Genomic DNA, 27,853 nt, shown 5'->3' with positions numbered 1-27,853 from the left:
AGCTCTCCAAACTACAATTCCAGCATTAATTAAGTATTCAATAGTTCTTATAGTGTGAACACAATTAAATCACACTGGCACACTTAAGAGTTACATTAAAACATATGCTGTGAGAGATTTAGAAGAGATATTCTCAATGAACAGCAGGTTCTTATTGCAATAATTTACCCAGTATTGACGACATTGTGCCCGTTTAAAATCTTGTATATAATTTTAGTGTTGCTTCTTTGTAGCCACGATTTTTGAACTATTTGCTTAGAAAACAAATAAAGATGCCATCAAAAAACTGTTTATTCATGAATTCATATTTTCCCAGTATGAAGACAGTTATTTCAAACAAAATCTTTATAAAAACTTTATTAACTTTGCTCTTTGGACGGTTGTAATTGAGAAATCCATAAATCTGAATAAATCTGAAAATTGAATTAGTTGATGCAGATGGGACAATTTAAAGTAATTAACAGTTTTATTACTATCTAAATCTTGGAATACTGAAGGGCAGGGTTTTACTTTAGCGCTCCTCTCCATCTCTCGCTCATAGCAGACTGGTTGGAGGGGAGTGGTTTAAGCAGGGCCAGAGGGACACTCTGTGAACACAGGCACAAAGCATTATGGGACACAAGATAAATACATTTTTTAATCAAGATCTACTGGTACTTATTTCATCCCGCACTTACCAAGATCCTCCGCCACCTGGACCTCAATGGTGCTGTCTTCCTTGGTAGCGTAGGTGAAGAAGAACCAACAGTCGTTAGCATCCCGTTCTTTGCAGTGACTGATGTAGGGCTGGTCATTGGGCTTAGGAAGATCCTCCTTCTTCTTCACTATTTTAAGATTTAAGCCACCGCACTCTTTCTCACATGTGTCTTTCTTGTCACCAATACCAAATGCTCGGCATTGGACGCAATCCCTGTGAGGAAAAACACAAGCGAATATATTTAGTGCTGCTAGATGAGCATAACAAGCCAGTTGTTCAAGCAAGTGTTCTGTTAATAACTCACTTGTGCTCAGTACAAACTCCAGGGCAGGTTGGGCAGATTTCACAGGTCGGACCCTGAAACTTTGGGTTGGAACATTTACACACGCCGCACTCGCAGGTGCCCTGACCGTTACAGATCTGTTTGTTTCTGGCCAGACAGGTGGAGGTGTCCAAAGAGCAGTCGCACGCACTGCCGGTGTAGTTAGGGTCACAGATACACTTTCGGCATTCACAACGACCGTGACCTGAAAAGATGGAGAAACACTTTTAGTTTGTAACTTCTCATCTGTTTAAAGTCTGCGTGAACCGGACATTGCAAACGACTTTTCTCCAGAGTTGTGACGTAATACCAATTGAAACGGAATATTGAATAGAGGGCAGGGTTTTACTTTAGCACTCCTCCTCTCCGAATAACCTGATTTTGCTGAGTTCAACATGTTCCTAGGTCAACATTTTTGTTGATCCTGGAACAACATTCAAATCAACCAATCAGATTTGAGGGCTTAAAATCATGAATTGGTGCTTCTACATCAGTGTTATTCATCTATCATTTCCCTCTGATTTTTGGGATAACTTATGGGTAGGGTTAAGTTTAGGGGTAGGAATACCCCTAAATCAATATTTTGTTGATCCTGGAATGTTGTTCCAGGATCAACAAAATATGTTGACCCAGGAACGCATCTAACTCAGCGAAATCAGGACGTGCCCTCCTCTCCATCTCTCGTTCATAGCAGACATACGGTTGGAGGGGAGTGGTTTAAGCGTTTTCAACCCAAGCCGTCAAACTGACATTATCAGAGAAGGAACGCCATTCCAGACCGGAAGTAACTTTTCAGATTTTGATTAAAGATTACCGCGACAAACAATTTTTTTCTGTGTATTAACTTGCACGGATTAATTGTTCACCACAAGACTAGTAATATGCACTAACAAAGTAAATAGGGTCAATTTTGATTTCATGCCGACTTTAATAATTTACTGTTACTCTACATATACTGTGTGCAGAATTATTAGGCAAGTTAATTTTCTGATCATATTTTTTTCAAGCACATTTTACCAATTCTAAACCACATTAATCTTAATAATTACTATTCATTTTGTATTTAATCATTTAGAAGTGATATATAATTGTTCATGAAGGCTGGAAATGAAAAATGCCTTATATTCAGGTGTGCATAATTATTAGGCAGGTTTTCTTTTACAGGCAAAATGAGCCAAAAAGAGATTTAACTCAGACTGAAAAGTCAAAAATTATTAAATACTCACGAGAAAGATGCAATACTAATGCAATACTAGAAATTGCAAAGTTAAAGCACGACCAATGGACAGCAAAATGCTCATTGGGTCAACAGGTGGAAAAGAAAAGACACTGCAAAAGAATTAAGAATTAAGGTGAAGAATTAAGTGTGAAACTATCAGGAACCCTTTAGTCTCCAGTGCCACCATTTTTCAGAAGTGCAAGGTATCAGGATCTCAGAGACTTAGGTTAGCTAAAGAATCGAATAAGACCTAAATAAGAATGGCTTAATAAGAATCACAAGCTCAAGTGTTGTAAAATACATGAATACTGTTTTTATTATTTTTTTTTTTTTATTACGCTTTATAGACAGACATATTGAGAGTGACTCTTGAAGGACCAGCAGCACATTCTCTTGTAGACTAAAGGGTTCCTGATGGTTTCACACTTAATTCTTCACCTTAATTCTTAATTCTTTTGCAGTTAACATGTGTCTTTTCTTTTCCACCCGTTTTTGTATGACCCTGCTGACCCAGTGAGCATTTTGCTGTCCCTTGATCATGCTTTAACTTTGCAATTTCTAGTATTGCATTAGTATTGCGTCCTTCTCATGAGTATTTAAAAAAATTTGACTTTTCAGTCTGAGTTAAATGTCTTTTTTGGCTCATTTTGCCTGTAAAAGAAAACCTGCCTAATAATTCTACACACCTGAATATAAGGCATTTTTCATTTCCAGCCTTCATGAACAATTACATATCACTTATAAATGATTAAAAACAATATTAATAGTAGTTATTAAGATTGATGTGGATTGGAATTGGTAAAATGTGCTTGGGAAAAAAAATATGATCAGAAAAAAAGTTGCCTAATAATTCTGCACACAGTGTATGTTAGCCTACTTTATTTCAGTTAATGTTAATATTGTATTTCAAGTAACTAAAAAGTTTTTATGGTTTGAGTTTTAGTAAACAAACAACAAGCTGTTGTTTTTATTTTGTGTGTGTGTGTGTGTGTGTGTGTATCCCTGGACAGATGTAGTCGTACCTCCACAGAGCTGGTTGTTGGAGCGGTCGCAGTTGAAGTTGTCGCACTCGCAGAACTTTCCACTGTATCTCTCCTCTGGGTTGTCTCTTTTTTTGCACTCACAAGTTCCACAAACACAGTCTCCATTGTTGCTGCAGATGTCTGTGCCAATATCCATGCGGCAGTTTGCGTCTAGATCTTCTGTACTCACCTCGTCTTTGCTACATTCACAAGTCCTGCCGATACGTCCCTCATTGCACCTGAATATAAGCAGAGGTAGATCAATATCAGGGCTGCTAGTTGAGGGTGTGGATTGTATGGATGAAACCATCAGTGTCAGTATATAACTCACCTGCATGCTCCACACTCCAGGGTACCGTTGCCGAAGTGACACGCTGGGCTGTTTGGGATACCGTCTTTGTGACACTCACATTCGCAGATGAAGTTGAGGACGATCTCCACCTCCTCAGTGAAGCCCAGAGGTTTGATCTTTATGGTCTCTGACTTGCCATTAGATGGACAACCCTTAGCCGTGATCGCTACCTCAAACGTCACCTATGACAAAAGGATAAAGAACCACCAGTGAGCAAAATACACATTAATGCTTTATTTTTATTAGCAGTTATTAAAGGGTTAGTTCACCCAACACACTGATTCATCTGTGCTCCGATGCTTCCTGAAGCATTGTTTTGAAATCTGCCATCACTAAATAAGTCGTTATTTAGTTTTTTTTGGCACTTGAAAAATATTCTCGTCACTTTATAATATTAATATTGAACCACTGTACTCACATGAACTGATTTAAATATGTTTTTAGTACCATAATGGATCTTGAGAGGAAATGTCATTGCTCCCTATGAAGGCCTCACGGAGTCATCGGATTTCAACTAAAATATCTTAATTTGTGTTCTGAAGATGAACGAAGGTCTTACAGGTGTGGAACGGCATGAGGGTAAGTAATAAATGACAGAATTTTCATTTTTGGGTGAACTAACCCTTTAAATCATGTTGCTGCACAATTTAATTCCTTTAAGATAAAGAGCAGATAAAAATGTTCTCTAAATACCTGTTCACACCATAACTAAAACAAAAACTATAACTTTTTAGTAATCATTCTCATTCTATAAAAATACGGCAGTCCACACCACAACTATAATGATAACGACACAGAGAAACAATATAGTTGGAATCACTTTCAGAACAATTTTTTCTGCTGATGAATGAACATTGACAGCCAATCAGAATCTACCAGACTTTAAAGAGGCCATATTATGCCCTTTTGCAGTTTTTTTTTAATTTTTATTTTATAGCCTACATATTTTTATTGAATTTTACAGCACATTTAACAAACAAACATAACATACACTTCAATACAAACCTCCCTCCCCCTCCACAATAACCCTGGCAGTCTTTTAATTAAAAGGAAAAAAAATATATATATATATATTATACACATGGTCCTAAGTATTCAGACCCTTTGCTGTGACACTCATATATTTAACTCAGGTGCTGTCCATTTCTTCTGATCATCCTTGAGATGGTTCTACACCTTCATTTGAGTCCAGCTGTGTTTGATTATACTGATTGGACTTGATTAGGAAAGCCACACACTTGTCTATATAAGACCTTACAGCTCACAGTGCATGTCAGAGCAAATGAGAATCATGAGGTCAAAGGAACCACCTACAATTTAACAAAGAGTGAAAAATTTAAGGGGGTCTGAATACTTTCCATACCCACAGTACCCTTTTGCAGTCTTGATTTTGTTTTTGGGGTCTACTAGAATAGGTTTTCATGCGTGAATGTTCAAAATAAACATTATCTTTATTTATTTTTTGCACCTCTCTTCCAGTCTGTCAGTAATGCTTTGTTTAATTTCTCTTTATGAAGCCCCTCCTTCCGAAAAGAGCAATATGTTCTGATTGGTCAGCTGGGCAAGTGTGTTGTGATTGGTCAACCGCTTAGAGCATGTTTCGGAAATGTCATGCCTCTTACCATAACCGCAAGTTTAATTACACTATTAAAAACTCAACCAGGCCTCGACCCTTTTTTTTTTTTTTTTGCATGTGCCTTGGGTGGGAATTACTTAAAGGGTTAGTTCACCCAAAAATGAAAATTATGTCATTAATTACTCAGCCTTATGTCATTTCACAAACGTAAGACCTAAGATATTTTTGATAAAATCCGATGGCTCAGTAAGGCCTCCACTGACAGCAAGTTACTTTACACTTTCAAATGCCCAGAAAGGTACTAAAGATATATGTGACCTGATCCAGCAAAATGAGTCACAGTGACCCAAATTTCAAAATTGAGATTTTGGTATCAATGGAAAGATGAGACAATAAGCTTTAAAATGATATCCTAGTCAAAGTCATACCCTGAATGGTCGTCTGCCCTCTTTTTCCAATTGAAAACCTGAGACCGCTTTTAAACTTTTTTGCCCGTTTTTTGTTGATATCTTTCAAAATCCATTGCATTTAAAGGGATAAACTGTTTATTTTACAGCTTAATTTGACCAAAGACATTTTTTATATATAAATGCTATTAAAACCAGGCTGAAGCTCAAATTATTTTAAAGTATTTATTTGAATTAACCCTTTAAGACCTGAAGGCTTTTTTAGAGGTTTTTGTTTTTCTGAGCGACACACACAAAAGTAAAGACTCATAACTCCAAAACTGTAGCAAGGAGAGTCAAAAGGTAGGTATCATTTGATAGAAAACATTTTAAAGTTTAAGTCTCTGCATCCCGGAGAGATGAGAGACATGTTTTTAGCCAAGTATGTTAAATCATTCCGTGAGTAATATCTTGTGATCAACGCAATATATTATATTGATTTTGGATTCATTTTACTCTTGGGAATCTGCTTTAAATATTGATGTGCCATTTTGGATCTGTGCATTTATGATCTGTGCATTTTTGATGAAGTTATGAGCACGTGAAAAATACATACTTGTATTCAGTTAGCGGCTGTGCTATTTTTGTTGTAAACGCATATTACTCAGACTCATTAGAGGGTGAAAACAACGCAACAGAAGCATGTTGGAGGCTTTATATGAAAGTTTAAAGTCTCTGGTTTTGTATGCAAAAAGAATTTTTGTGCTACCTATATGGATTAAATTTTTATTGGCTTTTAAAGAGAGACACGCAAATGGGAGCGCCGACGAGAGGAGTTGAGAAGTTCATTTCCTGCGAATTTAGTAAAACCATGTCAAATTTAATAGCCATTTAAATACCTTTACTCAATTATCTGGACTACGAAACTTTGGGAGATTATTTTTGAAAGTCTGTTCTTTGAAATTAGCTTAAAAAAATCTATTTTTTCATTGTTTTTCCACATTATCGGCCCGTATTTTAAAATAGAACGTTGCGACTTCCGACTCATTTCGCCAGAGCGGGTCACGTATTTAAAACAGTTCATGTGACTACAGTGGTTCAACCTTAATGTTATGAAGCGACAAAAATACTTTTTGTGCGCCAAAAAAAACAACAACAACAACAACAAAATAACAACTTTATTCAACAATTTCTAGAGATGGGTGATTTTGAAACACTGGTTCATGAAGCTTCGAAGCTTTACAAATCTTTTGTTTCGAATCAGTGGATCGGAGCGTGTATCAAACTGCCAAAGTATATTGTAAAGTGTAGGCTACATTCCTGGAAGAAAACTCAAGACTACAACTGGGGCATTTCAGGGAGTTCAGAAAAAGTGCTAACTGATATAGGGAATAACTCCCTTTGTAGTAAACTCTGTGTTTTGAAACTTTGCAGACCTTTTTCATGTTCAAACAGCAGCATGACACTAAAAAAAGTTGAAATAGTAAAACAGCATAATAGGACCGCTTTAAAGAGCTCAAGCATTTTAAGCAGCAGAAGGCATAACTGCAGCGCACACTTATAATAAACAGAACGTTAGCTGCGGTTATAGCCACAGTTTTTTTCTTTCTTTTTTTAATCATTGTTAGTGTAAACTGCCCTTAAAGATTGTCTGACTTAGCACCAGTAACTGGTAACAGTGATAGTATCCATTTAGGAAATTGTACCCAATGGAAAGCACTGAATGCTTGATTAAACAAAGCTGAATGCTCGATTAAATGCTCGATTAAACAAAACAACTACATAAAGTTTTCAACTGAAGGAAATAATTCTCACCTCATCCCCAATGGAGATGTTGGAGCACTTTCTCCCATTTTCTCCTTTTTCACTCACTCCATTCTTGCAGTGGGATACATAGGAGATGGACACACCTTCAGGCAGCTTGCTGTTCTCCAGAATGACCTCAGAGGACAGAGACTGAGAAAGACATATAATATAATATAATTTTATTATAATACAATTTTTACACATGCTGAATAGACTTTCAAGCAATGTTTATTAAAGTCAACATGCTTTGTAATTTTTTCCCATATATTTATTGTTTCAGAAATTTGGCACAAAAAAAGTTAATTAGCTAAAAAGAATTCACTAAATTGAATTTTAGCCTCAGTTCCTGTGATCTACTCACATTATATGCATCAATAATGAGGTCTATCACGTTGTTGGAGTCGGAGGATAGTGTGCCCACAGCTGACTTTGGAATGAGGTTTTTCAGCTCCTGTAAATTAAACAAAAACAGTTTATTCTGTTTTTTGTTTTTTGTTGGGGTATTTTTGTCTATGCAGTATTTTATTTCCATGAGTGTTACAGGATCAGACTTATTGACATTGACACAAAAGGCTTTTTTTACCTGGTAAACAGGCTGGAACTTTTCAGTTACTGCAAAAATGGTCTGAATGTTGTTTTCGCTTAATTTTTGAACAAGATGTGCAATGGATGGATAGTCCTAAAAGGGACAGATTAAAATATGAGACATCTTCACATATATTGAGGATAATACAGAACGGTAGTGGACACACACTTACATAATGGCTCCTGGTGTACATGTTATCCTGCAGATGGCATTTCCCATCATTAGGAAGCACGATGTCGCCTAGTTTTCCGTCTCCAGCAAAGTGGAATCCAGCGCCCGTGGAAAACACAAGCAGACGGGTAACATTCCTCCAGCCGATCTGATTCTGATACACAATAAAGAGGAAGCATAAACTTTAGTGCCAAAAAGTCAGTAGAGGCTACTTCACTTTATTTGGTGATATAGACACATCTATCTAGTAGACAGTGGACACTTGGTTACAATACAATAAAACAATAAATACAAATAAAACATTAAAAAATTTCATTGCAATTGCTACATTTATTTGAAAGGGGGAACAAAAATGTGAATACCATAATAGTGTGAAATATTAAAATTTAAAACAACAGTTTTCTATTTGAATATATTTTAAAATGTAATTAATTCCTGTGATGCACAGCTGTATTTTCAGCATCATTACTCCAGTCTTCAGTGTCACATGATCCTTTAGAAATCATTCTAACATGCTAATCAGGTGCTCAAGAAATATTTCTTATTATTATCAATCTTGAAAAATGTTTTTGCTGCTTAATATTTTTGTGGAAACTGTGATACACTTTGGGGTGGGCATGTAAAACAAAGTAATACTTTTATTCAGCAAGGATGCATTATTATGACCAAAAATTACATTAAAGACATTTTTAATGTTACAAAAGATTTCTATTCCAAATAAATGCAGTTTCTGTACTATTATACTTATTATTATACTATATCAACATTCTATTCATCAAATAATCCTGGGGGAAAAAAATATATATGCAAAGTGCCTATATAAAATCATCATACCCCTTTGAAATAGTTATTTTATTTGATGTACAGCCTGAAATCAATACCCATTCCAAAAACTTTTCCAGGTTTATTCAAACATTTTGCCTTACAACATCAAAGTAATGAAAGAAAAAGCAACTATTCTTAAAATTAATAAAAAACTGAAAAATAGAACTGAAGAATAACAGGGTTGGAAAAGTCATCAGACCCCTTGTTTAATACTTCGTAGAGCCACCTTTTACTTTAATTACAGCCATTAATCTTTTGGATATGTCTGTACTAGCTTTGCACACCTAGATTGGTGAACATTTGCCCATTCTTCCTTGCAGAATTGCTCAAGTTCAGTCAAATTCTGTGGTGACCAGCAATAGACTGCTCTCTTCAAGTCCATCCACAGATTTTCTATTGGATTTAAGTCACGGCTCCGACTTGCAGAACATTCACCTTCCTATCCTTAAGTTATTGTGTTGTTCTTTTGGCGGTAAGTTTTAGGATAATTTTTGTATTGGAAGGTGAATGACCTGCCCATTTTTAGCTGTCTAGCAGAGGGACGTAGGTTTTCCTCAAGAATTTGAATGTACTTGGCAGCATCCATTTTTCCTTCAATCCTGACCAATCGGCCAGTCCCCGCTGAAGGAAAACACCACAACAACATAATGCTGCTGCCACTAATCTTCATAGTAGGTATGTTGTGTTTTAGGTGGTGTGCTATGTTTGCTTTTTGTCAAAAAAGTGGCAGTTTAATTTTTTATTAATTTTCAGATCCTCTTCCACTCCTCCATAATGACATCATGAAGCTGCTGGATGTTAGACACATGGCACTCCTCCACCTTCCACCTGAGGATGCCCCACAGGTGCTCAATAGGGTTCAGGTTTGGAGACATACTTGGTCACTCCATCACCTTCACCTTCAGCTTCCTCAGCAAAGCAGTTGTCATCTTGGCGGTGTGTTTGGGATCATTATCATGCCATTCGGCCCAGTTTCTGAAGGGATGGCATCATGTTCTGCTCCAGAATCTCACAGTATATGTTGGAATCCATGTTTCCCTCAATGAAGCAGTGCTCCCCAGTACCAGCAGCAATCATGCAGCCCCAGATCATGATGCTACCACCACCATGCTTGACTGTAGGCAAGATACAGTTTTCTTGGTACTCCTCAACAGGGCGTCGCCACACATGCTGGACACCATCTGAGCCAAACAAATTTATTTTAGTCTCATCAGACCACAGGACATTGGCTCTTGAACAGGTTGTCTTCAGCAAACTGTTTGCGGGCTTTCTTGTGAGCCAGCTTCAGAAGAGGCTTCCTTCTGGGACGACGGCCATGCAAACCGACTTGTTGCAGTGTGCGCCGTATGGTCTGAGCACTGACAAGCTGACCTTCCACTTCTGCAACCTCTAAAGCAATGCTGGCAGCACTCATGCATGTGTTCTTTGAAGCCAGCTTCTGCACCTGACGCACAGAACAAGGTCTCAACTTCTTTGGCCTGTTCCGAGTGGAACCCGTCTTGGAAAACCTCTCTCTATGACCCTGGCCACTGTGCTGTTTCATGGTGTTACCGATCTTCTTTTAGCCTAGGCCATCTTTGTGGAGAGCAACAATTCTAATTCTTAAATCCTCAAAGAGTTCTTTGCCATGAGGTGCCATGTTGAACATCCAGTGATCAGTATGTGAGAATTGTACTCAAAGCACAAAATTTTAACTGCTCTAATACAAGATCCACACATTAACATGATGAATAGGACATGTGGCTTTGCATGGTTAAATGACATACAACTGTTATCACTTTGGGTGTACTCACTTTTGTTGCCAGCTATTTTGACAATATTGGCTGTATGTTAAGTTATTTTCAGAGGACAGTAAATCTGTACTGCTATACAAGCAGCACATTGACTACTCTAAAATATATCCAAGTTTAATTTCTATAGTATTGTCCCTTGAGAAGATATACTAAAATGGTTGCTGAAATGTGAGGGGTGTACTCACTTTTGTGAGATACTGTATATATGCAGGTGCTGGTCATTTAATTAGAATAACATCAAAAAGTTGATTTATTTCACTAATTCCATTCAAAAAGTGAAACTTGTATATTATATTCATTCATTACACACAGACTGATATATTTCAAATGTTTATTTCTTTTAATTTTGATGATTATAACTGACAACTAAGGAAAATCCCAAATTCAGTTTCTCAGAAATTAGAATATTGTGAAAAGGTTCAATATTGAAGACACCTGGTGCAACACTCTAATCAGCTAATTAACTCAAAACACCTGCAAAGGCCTTTAAATGGTCTCTCAGTCTAGTACTGTAAGCTACACAATCATGGGGAAGACTGCTGACTTGACAGTTGTCCAAAAGACGACCATTGACACCTTGCACAAGGAGGGCAAGACACAAAAGGTCATTGTAAAAGAGGCTGGCTGTTCACAGAGCTCTGTGTCCAAGCACATTAATAGAGAGGTGAAGGGAAGGAAAAGATGTGGTAGAAAAAAGTGTACAAGCAATAGGGATAACCACACCCTGGAGAGGACTGTAAAACAAAACCCATTCAAAAATGTGGGGGAGATTCACAAAGAGTGGACTTCAGCTGGAGTCAGTGCTTCAAGAACCACTACGCACAGATGTATGCAAGACATGGGTTTCAGCTGTCGCATTCCTTGTGTCAAGCCACTCTTGAACAACAGACAGCGTCTGAAGCGTCTAAAGACAAAAAGGACTGGACACCTGCTGAGTGGTCCAAAGTTATGTTCTCTGATGAAAGTACATTTTGCATTTAATTTGTAAATCAGGGTCCCAGAGTCTGGAGGAAGAGAGGAGAGGCACACAATCCACGTTGCTTGAGGTCCAGTGTAAAGTTTCCACAGTCAGTGATGGTTTGAGGTGCCATGTCATCTGCTGGTGTTGGTCCACTGTGTTTTCTGAGGTCCAAGGTCAACACAGCCATATACCAGGAAGTTCTAGAGCACTTCATGCTTCCTGCTGCTGACCAACTTTATGGAGATGCAGATTTCATTTTCCAACAGGACTTGGCACCTGCACACAGTGCCAAAGCTACCAGTACCTGGTTTAAGGACCATAGTATCCCTGTTCTTAATTGGACAGCAAACTCACCTGACCTTAACCCCATAGAAAATCTATGGGGTATTGTGAAGAGGAAGATGCGATATGCTAGACCCAACAATGCAGAAGAGCTGAAGGCCACTATCAGAGCAACCTGGGCTCTCATAGAGCACCTGAGCAGTGCCACAGACTGATCGACTCCATGCCACGCCGCATTGCTGCAGTAATTCAGGCAAAAGGAGCCCCAACTATATTTTGTTAATAAAATAAAAAATGACAAACCGCGCAGACAGCCACTTGCATGATGGCATCGAAACCTCCCTCTGGTGGGTCCAGGTTTCCTGAGATCTGCTGCCTGCTAACAAGGTTATTGAACTGAGATCCATCCTCAGTCAGACTCAGCACATTTTTATAGCTGAATGGGCTGGTGCAGTTCTGGTCTGATGTACAGGGGTATGGCATGACAGTTTTCCCTACAAAGGAGCCGAAACCTAGAAGCATTTACAAACATTAAAAGGGAAAGTGTTATGAAATTAGCAGCATAAATAACACTGCACTTCAATAATACAATTAAAGACAAAACCAGTATGGATTCTCTAAGGCTCCTTACCAATCCTGAAGTCAGATGTGATTGTTTGCATTTTTTTCATCAGGTGGGTTCCCAGGTTTTTGACATTCTCTAAATCATCTTTCATAGAGTAGCTGAGATCCATTAGGTAGTAGAGATCTATGGGATAATCCTCAGCTCTCTTGAATTTCAGATGAAACGTCTGAGCTTCGCCTGAGTTGGAATGACAGAAGATCATGGGATTAGACTGAAGCTTTTCAAGGAAGTGAACTGATCATTTCTAGAAGGAGGCCATCACTTCACTTGACATCCAACTTTATTAGGTGATGACCTAAATCGTTTAATCATTTTAGTGTTCCAGGAGTTGAGGTGGGAGTAACCAGTACCTGATCGGAGGTCAAGTGTGAGTTTCTGTGGCTGAATCTGGGTGATCTGGTCTGGTTTCAGTTTTACACCATCCTTTGTGCGCTTTGTTACAGGTTGGTTCTTGTTAACTCTAACTCTTCCCCGAGGATTTTCTATGCTGGCGTTAGAACAGCCCTTCTTAATCAGAGCATCAAGCTCATCACAGCGTGTGGATTTCTGCTTACCCTGTTTCAGAAAGTTCTGCAGAAAGAGGTGAGGGAATAAAAGGAAAGAGAAGAGAGAGATTATGAACAATCGAACAAAAATAGTAACAGGTGGCTCCAGCACCAGTAGTACTTAAAATATAAAGAGATTTTGAGTATATCCATGCATGGTAATGTGTTCAAGTGTCCCTATTATATCTTCTTGGAAATTGCCTTTCATGTAGTGTGTAATAGCAAACGGTCTGCAAAATTTCAATGATCAAAGTGTAAGATAAATGAAGTCTCCCAAAAGAAAAAAAGATTCTGAACTGCCTGAAACGAGTCATCAGTAATTCCAGACTCACTTCCTGTCACGATCACCTGTGAGAGTGCCCATCAGCCACTAGAGGGCACTCCATCTTGGACTCTTGTTTTCACCCCTTGGACTACAATTCCCATATTCACCCCTGGACTCATTATTACACTCATTGCACTCAGCTGTTTTGTGTTTCATCATTAGTGTCTGTCTATTTAATCTCAGTTGTTTCTGTCCTCAGTGGTGGTTTGTTGTATTTGTTACGTGCACTGTTTTATATCTCTGGCTTGTTGTTTTGTGGACTGATTACCTGGATTTTGACCTCTTGCCTGCCTTGGATTTACGTTTCTGGACTCCCCAATAAATACTTATGCTGCACTTGGATCTTTTACATCTTGTCCTTGTGCACCCGTGACAGAACAAACCACCACACAAAGGATCCAGCAGCATGAGTATTCGGATTAGTTCCCCAGCCTCCATTGGAGAGCGGATGGCTCTGGTTCGGGCAGTATTGGCGCTGCGACAGGAGGGGAGTGAGGTAGGGTGTTTTGCCCAATTTTTCTGGACATTTTCAAGAGGACTGCGGTATAATGATGAGGCGTTAAAAGGGATTTTTAATGGATGCCTCGACAACCCTCTGTCTCAGTGGGAGTTGGAGGGGCTCCGGACCCTGGATTTTTGGGGTTTCGTTTTCTACCTCGAGGATCGGGGTAGGAGAACCTCACCTAATCTACCAGTCAGTGAGTCCGTTCCCGCCTGTGAGTCCACTCCAGAGTCTTCAGAGGAGGTGGGCACTGAGCCTCAGCTTCACTCCGGTAAAGGGAGGAGGAGGAGGAGAAGGAAGAAGGCTTCTTCCATCCTTCAAGGCCTGGAGTCAGCTCCAGCCAGTGAGCCCGCTCCAGCCAGTGAGCCCGCTCCAGCCAGTGAGCCCGCTCCAGCCAGTGAGCCCGCTCCAGCCAGTGAGCCCGCTCCAGCCAGTGAGTCCGCTCCAGCCAGTGAGTCCGCTACAGAGCCCGCTCCAGCCAGTGAGTCCGCTACAGAGCCCGCTCCAGCCAGTGAGTCCGCTACAGAGCCCGCTCCAGCCAGTGAGTCCGCTACAGAGCCCGCTCCAGCCAGTGAGTCCGCTACAGAGCCCGCTCCAGCCAGTGAGTCCGCTACAGAGCCCGCTCCAGCCAGTGAGTCCGCTACAGAGCCCGCTCCAGCCAGTGAGTCCGCTACAGAGCCCGCTCCAGCCAGTGAGTCCGCTACAGAGCCCGCTCCAGCCAGTGAGTCCGCTACAGAGCCCGCTCCAGCCAGTGAGTCCGCTCCAGCCAGTGAATCCTTGTTGGGTGAGCCACCGCCTCACCCTCATAAGCGGAGGAGAAGGAGGAAGAGGGCTTCCTCCGTCCGACAAGGCCTGGAGACCACTCTAGAGGTTGTCTGTGGGTTCTCCAAGCGCCTTGCCCTGCCGGCGCCAACGAAGCGCCTTGCCCTGCCGGCGCCAACGAAGCGCCTTGCCCTGCCGGCGCCAACGAAGCGCCTTGCCCTGCCGGCGCCACCGAAGCGCCTTGCCCTGCCGGCGCCACCGAAGCGCCTTGCCCTGCCGGCGCCAACGAAGCGCCTTGCCCTGCCGGCGCCAACGAAGCGCCTTGCCCTGCCGGCGCCAACGAAGCGCCTTGCCCTGCCGGCGTCGCCGGAGCAGCCGGAGCACGCTGCCGTCCCAGAGCAGCCCCAGCCTGAGCACGCTGCCGTCCCAGAGCAGCCCCAGCCTGAGCACGCTGCCGTCCCAGAGCAGCCCCAGCCTGAGCACGCTGCCGTCCCAGAGCAGCCCCAGCCTGAGCACGTTGCCGTCCCTGAGCAGATCCAGTCCGAACACGTTGCCGTCCCAGAGCAGTTCCAGTCTGAGCCCGCTGCCGTCCCTGAGTCCTCCGCTCTCCCTGATACGGCCACGGAGGCCGTCACCGAGCTGTCCGCTCTCCCTGATACGGCCACGGAGGCCGTCACCGAGCTGCTCGTTCTCCCTGATACGGCCACGAAGCACCCTTGGCCAGCCCTGTCGCCACCGCCCAGATCTTCTGTCCTGCCGCCATCATCCAAGCCTTCTGCCCTGCCGCCGCCGCCGCCCAGGCTTTCTGCCCTGCCGCCACTGCCCAGGCCGTCTGAACCGTTGGAACCAGCCTGGTCAGTTCCTCCGGCACCACCCTGGCAATCAGCCAGGATTCCAGACCCGCTGGAACCAGCTTGGTCAGTTCCTCCAGCGCCACCCTGGCAATCAGCCAGGACTCCAGAACCACTGGAACCAGCCTGGTCAGTTCCTCCAGCACCGCCCTGGCTATCAGTTGGGCACCCTGGATCTGGCCCACCATCCCTCCCCCTGATCCTCCTCCTGTCCACCTCCCTCCTGAGTTTTTTGTGTTTTTGTTTGTTTTCTGGTGGAGCGTCTGGTAGCCGCTCCTTTGAGGGGGGGTAATGTCACGATCACCTGTGAGAGTGCCCATCAGCCACTAGAGGGCACTCCATCTTGGACTCTTGTTTTCACCCCTTGGACTACAATTCCCATATTCACCCCTGGACTCATTATTACACTCATTGCACTCAGCTGTTTTGTGTTTCATCATTAGTGTCTGTCTATTTAATCTCAGTTGTTTCTGTCCTCAGTGGTGGTTTGTTGTATTTGTTACGTGCACTGTTTTATATCTCTGGCTTGTTGTTTTGTGGACTGATTACCTGGATTTTGACCTCTTGCCTGCCTTGGATTTACGTTTCTGGACTCCCCAATAAATACTTATGCTGCACTTGGATCTTTTACATCTTGTCCTTGTGCACCCGTGACACTTCCTGCTCAAACCTATGCAGGTTTATAATACATTTGCATAATGCCTGCCTATGGTCTTCATTGGCTGCCCACAAACAACTACTTTGACCCGCCCTCAAACACTGTAGTTGTAGCTGAGGCCTAGAAGGGTTTGGTTTGTGCTGTCAACATGTCATAGACACTGTTTTCTGTGCTGCGAAAGCAAATCCACTTTGCATGCATTTCCAAAGGATAAGGACTCGTGCTCAGATTGTTAAGGTAAAACTGACACCATCATTACTTTTTGTATCACAATGTATTAAGTGCAAAGGAAGCCTCCGGAGCTGAAATTCGGATGTTTCGTTTCTAGACTGGGCCATCTGACCAATCAGAGCAGAGAACGCTCTCAGAAAGGAGGGGTTAGAGAGATCAGATCCTTTATTGAACAGTTTCAGACATTGTGAGAAAAGAGGTGATGTGAAATGAATATTGTAAGGCCCTGTTTACACCTGAATTGGATTTCATTAAAGTTCATGTGCATGTAAAGGCAGGCATCCCAATACTTTTGGCAATCACTCATGAACACTAAGGGGTAATATGTACTCAAGATCCACTGAAATGACTCAAGAAACTCTGGGTAATAATCAACCACAGGCGAATAAATGTGGGACAGGAGATGATGTCACTCGAGACTTTTCAGAACACTAGATCCTTTGGATACTTCGCTCTCCCAAACACAAGTTTAGGTTTTCAGCACAGAATTGTTTGCAGAATCACAGGATGTACTATACAGATTTAGATAAACAAATAATCTGACCACAGGAAATGGTTTCCCCCATAACATTTTTCCCTAAATGCACATCACTGCAAAAGCAGCCATTTCCTTCTGTAATGGTTTTGTTTGAACTCACCTCGTCTGTACACCAGCCACACTTTTCTCCGGCCTGAATGCATTCGCCACAGGACTGGGCCGAGGCCTTGGTGCATTCGTTAACATCTGCACGCACAGAGCACAAACATCCATCATCATCATTCTCAATTCCATCCCAACACTAACACAGGGAATCCAAAGCAAAGAGCATTTAATAACTAACACTGTGGGCAAACATACAATACCATATGATTCTCTCTCAAGAGACTGTCATTCTAGACACTGAGATGTTCTGGAGTGGCCATATGCTGTGGGGAGGTCATGTGAACTGTATTAATGATGGCATCCTTACTGCCTTCTCTAAAGACTTAATGCAAACCATGAGGCCAGTTCTCCCAGAATAAACTATGAAGAACTTTAGCAGATCACTAGATAAATATGATATATCCCGCCTTCTGAATTAATGATACAATACAATACAATACAATATGTGGCGACCAGGGCGGGCGAGAGCCATGAGAGAACGGCGCGAGGCCGGTGGCGCGAGAGTTAATGAGCTCCACCTGGGAGGCGCACTGGCCTTGGGACTCTCACGGAGGAGCTCCGGAAGCATAAAAGGAGGAGCGATGACAGTGAAGGATGAGAGAGGACCAGGCCTGGACTTTACGTTATGTTTTATTATGTTTGTGTGTCCAGCAGAGGGTCTGCTGGCATTACTTTCGTTTGGTTTTTGGTTTATTTATATATTAAAGTTTGTTAAATGTTCGCCGGTTCCCGCCTCCTTCTTCCCGTACATACGAAATGTGTTACACAATATATTTGTACAGTATTCTTTTGGTTCTTTTCTTGAATTCCACAGTGCCTTATTTGAGATATTCCTTTACTGAAAATCATTGCAAATGTCTAACAGATGATCTGGACAATATTGTAAGGATTTTATCAGGTTCTGGTCGGGTGTGTGTTGGAGCTTCCCTCAAGCTGATTGTTTTTTACTTACATGTGAAATTAGAAATTTTTGTAAGGAAGACAGCTTATTTAAAATATACTTTTTAACGAAATAAAAAAAGTGAGATTTGGTATTATCATTAGCTTTCTGAACCACGAAAGGTGCAATGATGTTGCTGCCTATGTGTGGTTCAGATACCCTAGGATTTCATAAAAAAATTCTTAATTTGTGTCCCGAAGATGAACAAAGGTCTTACGGGTACTTAATGACAGAAATTTCATTTTTGGGTGAACTAACCCTTAAAGTTCTTACCTATTTGTGCCCTGCTGAGTCCAAGCAGAACTGAAATCAAGAGCAACCTCACGTCCATCTGAAAACAGCACAAGAACAAGAGTCAAAATCACCCAGGAAAACATATTGATTTGCATTGTATTACTTTGAAAACACTATATATATATATATATATATATATATATATATATATATATATATATATAATACAAGGGGGCTGTTGAATGCTTGAATCTGATTGGTTGTCTAAGGTGTCCAATTATTTTCAGGGAAATGCACAGCTAAAGTAGTTCTAGGCAGGTCTTGACCACATAACAAAACTGCAAAAGAAACAAAACCCACAAAGACACTGACCAAGCAAATAAATATAGTAAACAATAGGATAAAAACGGCAAATTATTTTCATGGGTTTTGCTACAAAATACGATTTATTATATCCTGAAATGTCATACTCTCTTTCTCCCACTTTCTCTCTCTCACTCACTCACTCAGATGCACACACATAGTATGGACACACACATTAATCAGTAAAATAGTTTAGCAACTTAAGAGCTACATGACATTTCTCACCAGTGAGGTAATAATGGTGCGGTTCTTTATTAACTATTTAATGAAAGTGCCCCTATTATGGATTTTTGAAAATTACCTTTCATATAGTGTGTAACATAGCTCTAAGTGAATGAAAACATCCTGCAAAGTTTTAAATCTGAAAGTGCACCATTTATAAAATTATTGTCTCTCAAAATTAAGAGTCGACTCTGAGTCAATTAAACGAGTCGTTTGTAAAACGAATCCCAAGCTGTTTCTTTGTGACATCACAACGATACATTAGCATATTGTCCGCCCACTTATTGTGCGCACAGATGCCAGGGAAAATTCATTTTTCAACAATACCACAGCAGTACAATTTTTTTCGTGTGTTCCCGTCATTTTACTGACGACTGCTTCTCGAACCTCAGGAATTTAAGGCAGGATTCACAAAATGCTTGGTCGTAAAATATGGATCAATGTCCAGTTTATTTGGACCAGCTTGCTCCTTTGAATCTCAACCTCTAAGTATGATTAATAATTGATGTTTATATTTTCTAGCAATCGTTCAAAATTCGTCATTTTGTATGTTATGTTGTGTAATGTACACCCTAGTCTGTATGTCTCCTGCTAACAGGCTAACTCATATTTCTGTAGTTCTGCCATTCAGATGTGGGTCCAATATTGTCTAAAAATGTGTCGATTAATGCAGCTTGTCTGTATTACTTGGAGTAATGATCAAGGATGGAGCACGACTTTCGTTTACAAAGTGTAATGCATTATCAGCTATTCACGTTTGTGCTCGACTAATGTGGGAGTTTATAACATGCAAAACAAACAACAAACTTTTTTTCTCTGCGTTTTTATTATTACAGTAGAGTGGAGCTATATCTGTATTGTAAAAGGATGTTAAAGGGATAGTTCACCCAAAAATGAAAATGTGATGTTTATCTGCTTACCCAGCGCATCCAAGATGTAGGTGATTTTGTTTCTTCAGTAGAACACAAATGATGATTTTTAACTCCAACCTCGAATAATGCATGTGAATGGGAATTCTATCAATAAGAGTCGAAAAAACTTGCTTAGAAAAATCCAAATGAAACCCTGCGGCTCATGACGACACATTGATGTCCTAAGACATGAAACGATCGGTTTGTGCGAGAAACCGAACAGTATTTATATCATTTTTTACCTCTAAAACACCACTATGTCCAACTGCGTTCAGCATTCGCTTAGTGAGGTCTGATCGCGCTCTGACAACGGCAATGATGTCTCGCGCATATACTTCAATGAGCGCGAGACATCACTGCTGTTGTCAGAGCGCGATCAGACCTCACTATCTGATTTGTCTAATTTGACTCTTATTGATAGAGTTCCCATTCACATGCATTATTCGGCTGACAGACAGACGGTTGGAGTTAAAAATTATCATTTGTGTTCTACTGAAGAAACATAGTCACCTACATCTTGGATGCGCTGAGGGTAAGCAGATAACGTTAAACATCAAATTTTCATTTTTGGGTGAACTATCCCTTTAAGATGCTAGTCCGCGCTAACTAGCTTAAGTATTCTCTCTGTAAACAGTAAACACCCATTGTAATGTCAAACAATGATATAGCCATTTTTTAATAGTTTGTTAATAGTTATGACGAAAAAGTATGTGGACACATCTGGCCTAAATGTTTATCTTTAGAGGTTTTCAGCTTCGCATGGCATTCTGATACAGTTCCCACAGGTACAGATACTTTATGCACCTACATAAAGTATAACAGCTATCACGTCTTATAAATAACACAAACTACCATTGAGAACACTTACCATAGAGAAAAGTCGTACTCCCGTCGTTATTGTGAATCAGTTTTTGGTTCATCGACTACTTCAGACTATTCATCATTGGACTCGGGCTCGAATTGATATGGTCAAATTGATTCTATCTTTTCTGTCCATACATTGTATACAATGTCTTGCGAATTGATAGCTGTCATTCAGTTATGGCAATGGGTGCATGGTGTGGGCAGTAAACCAATAACAAAGGATTGGGCCATGTGACCAATCAGAGCAGTGTAAGCTCATGGAAAGGAGGGGTTTAGAGAGACTGATTCTTTGAACTGCTTCAAACGAATCGTTTACCAATCATTGAGAACTGAGGTGAAATTAAATGTATATTCTGAGAAAATAAAAGTGTTTTTTGACCTTGCATGCATGTAAACCTGTCGTAGGAGACTCCCAAAACAATATTAGGAACATTTAAAAAGGCATAATAGGAGCACTTTAAATATGGAGCATTTTTGACAAAACCAATATTAGGTCCTTTTGCCTCAATCTATCACGTGTACAGACACCAGTGTCAAAAAGTGCTGATTTGGCCTTATTAGGCATGGCAGCAAGTACAAACAAACAATAGCGTTACTTAGTGTCCTAAAAACACTTCAGTCACAGATCAATCCAGCTTGAGAAATACACACACAGCAGAGGCAAAACTCCAGCTGTTTTGAAGCAGAAGATATGTGACAACACACTCATATTTCTTTGTTTAAAGCCGAAGAATGTCTGCTGTAGAGACTGGATGGGTGAGTGAACTGCAGTAGACTCAACCGCTACTCTATCTACACAAAAACATCAGACCTGTGAACACTTGAAGATAAGTAAACAGTGCCTCTTTCAGAACACTGGTGGCGTTCATTCATCACCATGAAGGACAGTGAGTGATTTGTCTTGGTCCCATGATGGCATATTCACTTAATAATTTAATATTATAAATAATAATGTATTATTCTTTTTTGATAAATTAGTCAAATTTATTGTACATTTGTTTATTTGATCATGTTTTTCCATTGTTTGCATTATTGTTTGACCTTATTTTGCAATTTGCACTTCTCTGGCAATAGAAAAGTAAAATTTTTGTTGTGCCAATAGAGCTGTTCAGTCAGTCATGACAATCCAAAAAGTGTAAAGTTGCTAAGAAATTTAATAGTTGCAAGCAAACTGCTATAAAAGGACTACAATAGTTGTCAGTCATTAAAATCAGTTTCATACAGTCATTTTTTTTTAGCATTTTGCATTAAAAAAACACGGCAGCTTTAAAATTCAAATGTGAGGTATGACTGTGTGTTATTAATGTCATAGGACATTATCTTAGTCACAAATCAACGGCTATCATGAAAACCTAAGGGAACACATGGCTACTCCTCTTCTGTTTTTTTTGGAATACAAAATTAACATTTCTCCAAGAATCAAAGTTCTTTAAAAAGTGATATTTTGATGATCCTTACCTTAACACGTGTTCCCCGGCAATTGTTCACACTCTTTAAAAACCACGTTAGTTAGGGAAATAAACCTCTGACAGCGTTTGGTCCAACAGTCCAGTTTCTCGTCCGTGGAGCCTTTGTTTCAGTGGGCCACTTTGAATCAATAGCTGGTTGCAAAATACTAAAACACACAATTCCTTTGCCTATACAACAAACAAATACTTGTGGATACTGAGGCAAATAAATGGCTAAATGTAGGGAGAGAGTCCAGAGTCCAGAGAGTCAAACTCATTTTCACTGAGGGCCACTTCAGCATTGTGGCTGCCATCAAAGGGCCGGTTGTAACTGCAAGACTGTATAAATGTTACTAATCTTTAACATATTGTTAAATAACTGTCTTTATTTAATTTATTACTTATTTAAGTTAAAAATATTGTATACACATTTGCATAAATGTAAACATATTATTTGACCACAAATCCTTTTAATTGATCAAGTTAAGAAACCCACATTATTCCATCAATCAGAGTAAATGACAAAGACAAATCTCATCAAACACAAGTCATTACATTAACTTTGTTTGTTAAAAACTTTTTTTGTCACATTTGAGAGTGGCAGAACTATGGAACAACTAATAATTGTGAGCTGCTAAGAACGTGTGACAGATGGCATTTACAAAAACAAAAGGCTGAACATAGCCTTGCAGAGAGCATACATTCAACAAATGAGAAATGGTTTAATTACAGTAAACATTTGGCTGCATGAACATACAGCTGTAAACTGTTCAGAGTAGTATGTACTGTATTAACTCAAAATAACAACAATACGGGTTGTCTTAGTTCACAACTATATTGGTTGAGTTTTGGGTTGATGAGGTGATGCTGCTTGTCCTTGAACACACCAAGTAAATCTCTCTTTATCCTGAGATACCATATCACACACCATTCTCATGCTCTGAAAATACACATAACAAAATGTAAGCACAACCATCAAATTATACATAGATGTATACATACTAAACTGTTCTTATTCTTGGTTGAAATACATTTTTAAATGTATTAATTCATTTATTTATTTTTAATACTTACATATTGGTTTTCTGGCCAGATGTCTGACACCATTTTAGCATGGTCAGATTGCCAATGTCTGTCTGGTCTTAGGTGTTGTGCTGTAGCAATCCGTAATACAGCATGGAGGTTCTCATCGGTGATGCGTGATCTGTGCTTGGTCTTGTTTAGATTCATAATTGAAAACATCTGTTCACACAGATATGTGCTCACAAACATTGATGGAACTCGAGCAGCATGAAGTCGGAGCTGTGGCATCAAATCAGGTGGCAGAAGACGGTAAAAGTCCTCGATTGCAGCATCCTTAAACTTTGCTCTCAGTCCACTGTTGCTTTGAAGCTCTATTAACTCCATCTGAAGGTGAGGGGTGCACTGTTGACATCGGCGGTCAAAGGATTGGCAAAGATGGCAAAGAATGATAGCTGTGTTTTTAAGTCAGAGAAGCGCCGATCAAACTCATTAATTAACCGGCTTACTTTGGTAGCCAAAGGACTGGCAACTGAGGCTGAGGTGCTCTGACAAACAGGAAAGTGGGTAAGATTGGACTGTTTCATTTGGGACTTCCAAAAGGGAAGTTTACACTGGAAAGCTATGATCATGTAGGACATCTGCGTGATGACTTGTTTGTTGGGCAAGATGTCTCACAGCAAAATCACACAGCCAGTTTGGATCTGACAGTTCAGGCAAGGGTTTTCCTTTACTTTGCATGAAAAGACCAATTTCTTTCCTAAGCTCAAAAAATCGTTTGAGGACTGCACTTCAGCTCAGCCACCTTACTTCTGTACGGTACTGCACGTCTCCATGCTTCGAGTCCATCTCCTGCAAAAACACCTGGAACTCGCAGTGATTCAGGCCACGCGCCCGAATGAAGTTCACTGTTTTCGTCACCGTGGTCATTATATCATTCAGCTCCAGAAACTTTCCACACAGAGCTTCTTGATGGATAATGCAATGATAAGTTATCAGAGGTGTGTGGCAGTTACTTTTTTTGCATTTTGTCCTTCATTAGTAAAACCAAGCCTGTTTATTCTCCACACATTGCAGGTGCACCATCGGTAGTTAGCCCCGCCAACTTTTCCCACGGTAATTTATTTTTACTTACTTCTCCACCGCATCAAAAATGTCCCTTCCCGTTGTCGTCCCATGCATGCTACATCCAAGAGCTCTTCAGTGACAGATAAGTCCAGCTTCACGCCTCTTATAAAAATGGATAGCAGTGCTGAATCCATATTATCTGTGCTTTCATCAACAGCTAATGAAAAAAATAGATAATTGGGGGTCTCTTACAGTTCTGGCTGAAACCCCGAGTTCCATCCCATGCCTAGCGTCTCTGACGTCTTTGCGCCAAGGTAAACCAGGCCTGCATTGCAGCCCTGGCCCCCTGGAAGGACCCCTGCTGGTACAAGCAGGGTGTGGTGGTGGGGATAGTGTGCAGAAGAAAAGTCGCCTTCACAGATGCTTCCAAGTCGGGTTGGGGATCTCCTCTCTCAGGCAAACGGAACAACCTGGCACCCCCGGCCTGAACTGGGTTCTGCATTTATGGCCTCTCAATGGAAGCCTTGTAGACCTCCCTGAGAATGTCCAAAACACCATTTCTCAAGCTAGAGCCCCATCTACGAGATGCCTCTATGCCCTTAAATGGTCAGTCTTCTCTGCCTGGTGCACAGCCCGCGGTGAAGACCCTTCTACATGTGACATATCTCTGATATTGTCCTTCCTTCAGGAGTTATTGGATAAGGGTCACACACCCTCCACTCTTAAGGTCTATGTCGCAGCCATAGCAGCCTCTCACGATCCTATAGCCGGACAGTCAGTGGGCAAAAACAACCTTGTTGTTTATTTTTTGAAGGGGTCTAGGAGGCTGAACCCACCTCTACCCTTCACTGTCCCTACCTGGGACCTGTCCACGGTTCTAAGAGGCCTTAAAGGCCCTCCGTTTGAACCACTTCAATCCACTGACATCCATCCTTTATCGCTCAAGACTGCTCTGCTATTAGCATTAGCATCAGTCAAACGAGTGGGAGACTTACAGGCTCTCTCTGTGAGCCCCTCTTGTCTTGAGTTCGGGCCCAACGACTCCAAAGTCATCCTGAAACCAAGACATGGTTATGTTCCTAAGGTTCTCTCCACTCCGATCAGAGCTCAGGTAGTTACTCTCTCCGCACTTCCTCCTTCTCAGGATGATCAGGAGCTGTCAGAGACCTAAGAACCTACATTGACCGTTCCGCCTCATTCAGACAGTCTGAGCAGCTCTTTGTATGCTTCGGAGGCCGCAGCAAAGGGCTCCCGGTCACGAAGCCAAGGCTATCCAGATGGATAGTTGACACGATAGCACTCGCTTATTCATCCTTGGGACTACAATGTCCTATCGGGATTAGAGCACACTACACGAGAGGCATGGCCTCTTCTCGGAGCTGGTCCAGTGAAGTATCCGTTGCAGAGATTTGTGCGGTGGTCGGCTGTCGCCGTCCACTTTCGTCAGGTTTTATAACCTAGACGTTATAAGCCTTCTTAACAAGTGAGGAGCAGTAGAATGTTCTCATTAGTCAGTTGTCATAATATTTCACTATAAGTGAGGACATTCGGCCCTCACAATTATAGCCTAACCTGCACACGCACTCACTCACACACACACAGGTTTGTTTTTGTGAATTGTGGGGACATTCCATAGACATTCCTATACCAAACCTACACCTAAACCTACCCATCACAGAAAACTGCAAATTTTACTTTCTCAAAAAAACTAATTCTGTATGATTTATAAGCCTTTTCAAAAATGGGGACATGGGGTAATGTCCTCATAAGTCACCCTCTCCTTGTGATAACTATGCCATACCCATGTCATTATACAAATTTGTGTCCTGATATGTCACAAAAATGCGCGCACACACACACACACACGTTGAGTTTATAATGTTTTGTGGGCACTTTCTATAGACAATGATTTTCGTACAAAGTATATATTTTATCCCCTAACCCTAACCTTATCCCTAAACATAAACCTAAACATAACTTTGTGCATTTTTACATTTTCAAAAAATATAATTTAGCATGATAAGCTGTTTTCCTTATGGGGACCAAAAAAATGTCCCCAACTGGTCAAAGCTGAACCAGATCTTGAACATCTAAATCAGAAAAAAATCTCTGAAAATAGGCTTTCATATTCATTGAACAATATAATTTACATTATTTGAATTACAAATATTAGGCTGTTTGTAACGCTAGCTGAAGTGAAAATATCTCACGCCTCACTGTCCTCCTCCTCTCACTTTTCGCCTTGGAAACTTCGACTTGCAGTCAGATGAAAAGTATTTAAATGAATTTGTAGTTTAATGAGGACATCCCGTTTTCCAGATCCAATTTACTTGGCACCTATTTGATCGATAACGTTAGTTTGTTAACTGCTAAAATAATGCTTGTTGATCTCTTCTAATTTGGCCAGGGGCGCGGGAACAATTTTCATAGGTTTTTTTCACACGCAATTGTTTATAAAGAAATCAGTAAATTTTTAAATCAGTATACCTTAAGTAATGAATTTAAAGCTGCAGTCCATAAGTTTTGCCTTTTTGTCATCATCTCTATTTGAAACCTGCAATTGCAGTTATTTGCAGAATTATCATCTTTATTTGGGTTGTGCATCGGCACGGCTCCTCAGCGCGGATTAATCTAATGTTTTGAGGAGAATGTGTGGCTTTCAGTCACTGCACAGGTAAATACTGTTCTTCAGAATCACAGATTGTAGTCTTGGAAGTATGACCAAAATAATAATTTTCACCGGAAAATGTCATCTGAACAAATAAGTGTTACGGGCTTGGGCTGCCATGGCGGGTCAGGGACCTTGGCAGGCCACGGCGGGTCAGGAGACGTGGGCTGCCACGGCGGGTCAGGGACCTTGGCAGGCCACGGCGGGTCAGGTGCAGCGGGCTGCCATGGCGGGTCAGGGACCTTGGCAGGCCACGGCGGGTCAGGGGCCGTGGGCTGCCATGGAGGGTCAGGTGCCGTGGGCGGCCATGGTGGTCCTTGAGCCCCACCCACATGTGTGACGCCCACATGTACCCCACCCACGGGTACTTGGCCCCCCCCCCAAAAAAATACTTTGGGAGGTTTAGGAGGGCCTTAAGGAGTCTAAGGAAAGGAGTTGGTTTGTGGGCTGGAGTGGGCTCTTGGCAGGCTGGGGCTGCAGATTCTGCAGGGACGGGAGATACTGGCTCGGCCCAAAAGTCTATTAGCCAAGCTGTCTCACTGGGTGGCTCGTGTGAGGCTGGAGCGTGCTCGGAGAGGGCTGGAGCAGCAGGCTCGTGACAGGCTGGTGCAGCTTTTTTCCTCCTCCTCCTCCACCTTCTGGACCCAGCGGAGGAGTGTGGGTCCAGCGTAACACAGGGAGACAATTCACTGGAGGGGTATGCGGAGGAAGACGGAGGCTGACTAACTGGCCAGGCCACCCGTGTTTCTGGAGGGACTGGACGAGGTAAACACATATCCTGAACCTCTTCTACCATGAAATTTGATCCGTTTAAATACAAAATTAAATTGATAGTTTCATTTAAGGAAAAACAATCGTCAGGTTCTTCAAAGCGGACTGTGTCCTCATCCAGCCCGTCCAGAAACAGGGCGATCAAATGAGCGTCAGACCAGTTAGTCAAACAAGCGAGCTCTACGAACTCCTCCACATACCTCT

General features: G+C 41.3%; 2 protein-coding genes across 3 annotated transcripts; one reads left to right on the top strand and one right to left on the bottom strand.

The window, feature by feature from the left end:
* Positions 1-273: 273 nt before the first annotated feature.
* On the bottom strand, positions 274-22,306 carry LOC125250676 (integrin beta-1-like). Of its 2 annotated transcripts, none has more exons than XM_048163387.1 (15): positions 22,133-22,306; positions 18,354-18,411; positions 17,136-17,221; positions 12,974-13,193; positions 12,630-12,800; positions 12,302-12,510; positions 8,139-8,291; positions 7,964-8,059; positions 7,742-7,831; positions 7,390-7,530; positions 3,592-3,794; positions 3,261-3,499; positions 1,002-1,224; positions 678-910; positions 274-587 (listed from the first exon to the last, which is right to left on the bottom strand). In XM_048163387.1, the coding sequence occupies exons 2-15, from the start codon at positions 18,409-18,411 to the stop codon at positions 565-567; spliced, it is 2,145 nt and encodes a 714-aa protein (XP_048019344.1). In that variant the 5' UTR covers positions 22,133-22,306; the 3' UTR covers positions 274-564. The 2 variants fall into 2 exon arrangements, with proteins under 2 accessions (XP_048019344.1, XP_048019343.1); XM_048163386.1 differs by lacking the exon at positions 22,133-22,306 and adding an exon at positions 20,679-20,698.
* Positions 21,423-25,875, top strand: LOC125250684. The gene is made up of 2 exons (XM_048163397.1): positions 21,423-21,561; positions 23,377-25,875. The coding sequence occupies exon 2, from the start codon at positions 24,431-24,433 to the stop codon at positions 25,379-25,381; it is 951 nt and encodes a 316-aa protein (XP_048019354.1). The 5' UTR covers positions 21,423-21,561; positions 23,377-24,430; the 3' UTR covers positions 25,382-25,875.
* The last annotated feature ends 1,978 nt before the right edge of the window (positions 25,876-27,853 follow it).

This window comes from Megalobrama amblycephala, linkage group LG17 (assembly GCF_018812025.1).
Source record: "Megalobrama amblycephala isolate DHTTF-2021 linkage group LG17, ASM1881202v1, whole genome shotgun sequence".
Taxonomy (NCBI): Eukaryota; Metazoa; Chordata; class Actinopteri; order Cypriniformes; family Xenocyprididae; genus Megalobrama; species Megalobrama amblycephala.
Note: the sequence above shows the minus strand (reverse complement) of the source record. Positions and strands in the feature narration are given on the sequence as shown.

What these genes read in the sequence shown, in the direction of transcription:
- LOC125250676 (XM_048163386.1), bottom strand. An exon ending in TGCAAGTGGCTGTCTGCGCG is followed by an intron (nt 8,292 to 12,301) that starts GTTTGTCATTTT and finishes ATTGTGTATCAG; the next exon opens with AATCAGATCGGCTGGAGGAA. An exon ending in ACATCTCCATTGGGGATGAG is followed by an intron (nt 3,795 to 7,389) that starts GTGAGAATTATT and finishes CTTTTGTCATAG; the next exon opens with GTGACGTTTGAGGTAGCGAT.
- LOC125250684 (XM_048163397.1), top strand. Translation starts at nt 24,431, where the DNA reads ATGAAAAAAATAGATAATTGGGGGTCTCTTACAGTTCTGGCTGAAACC.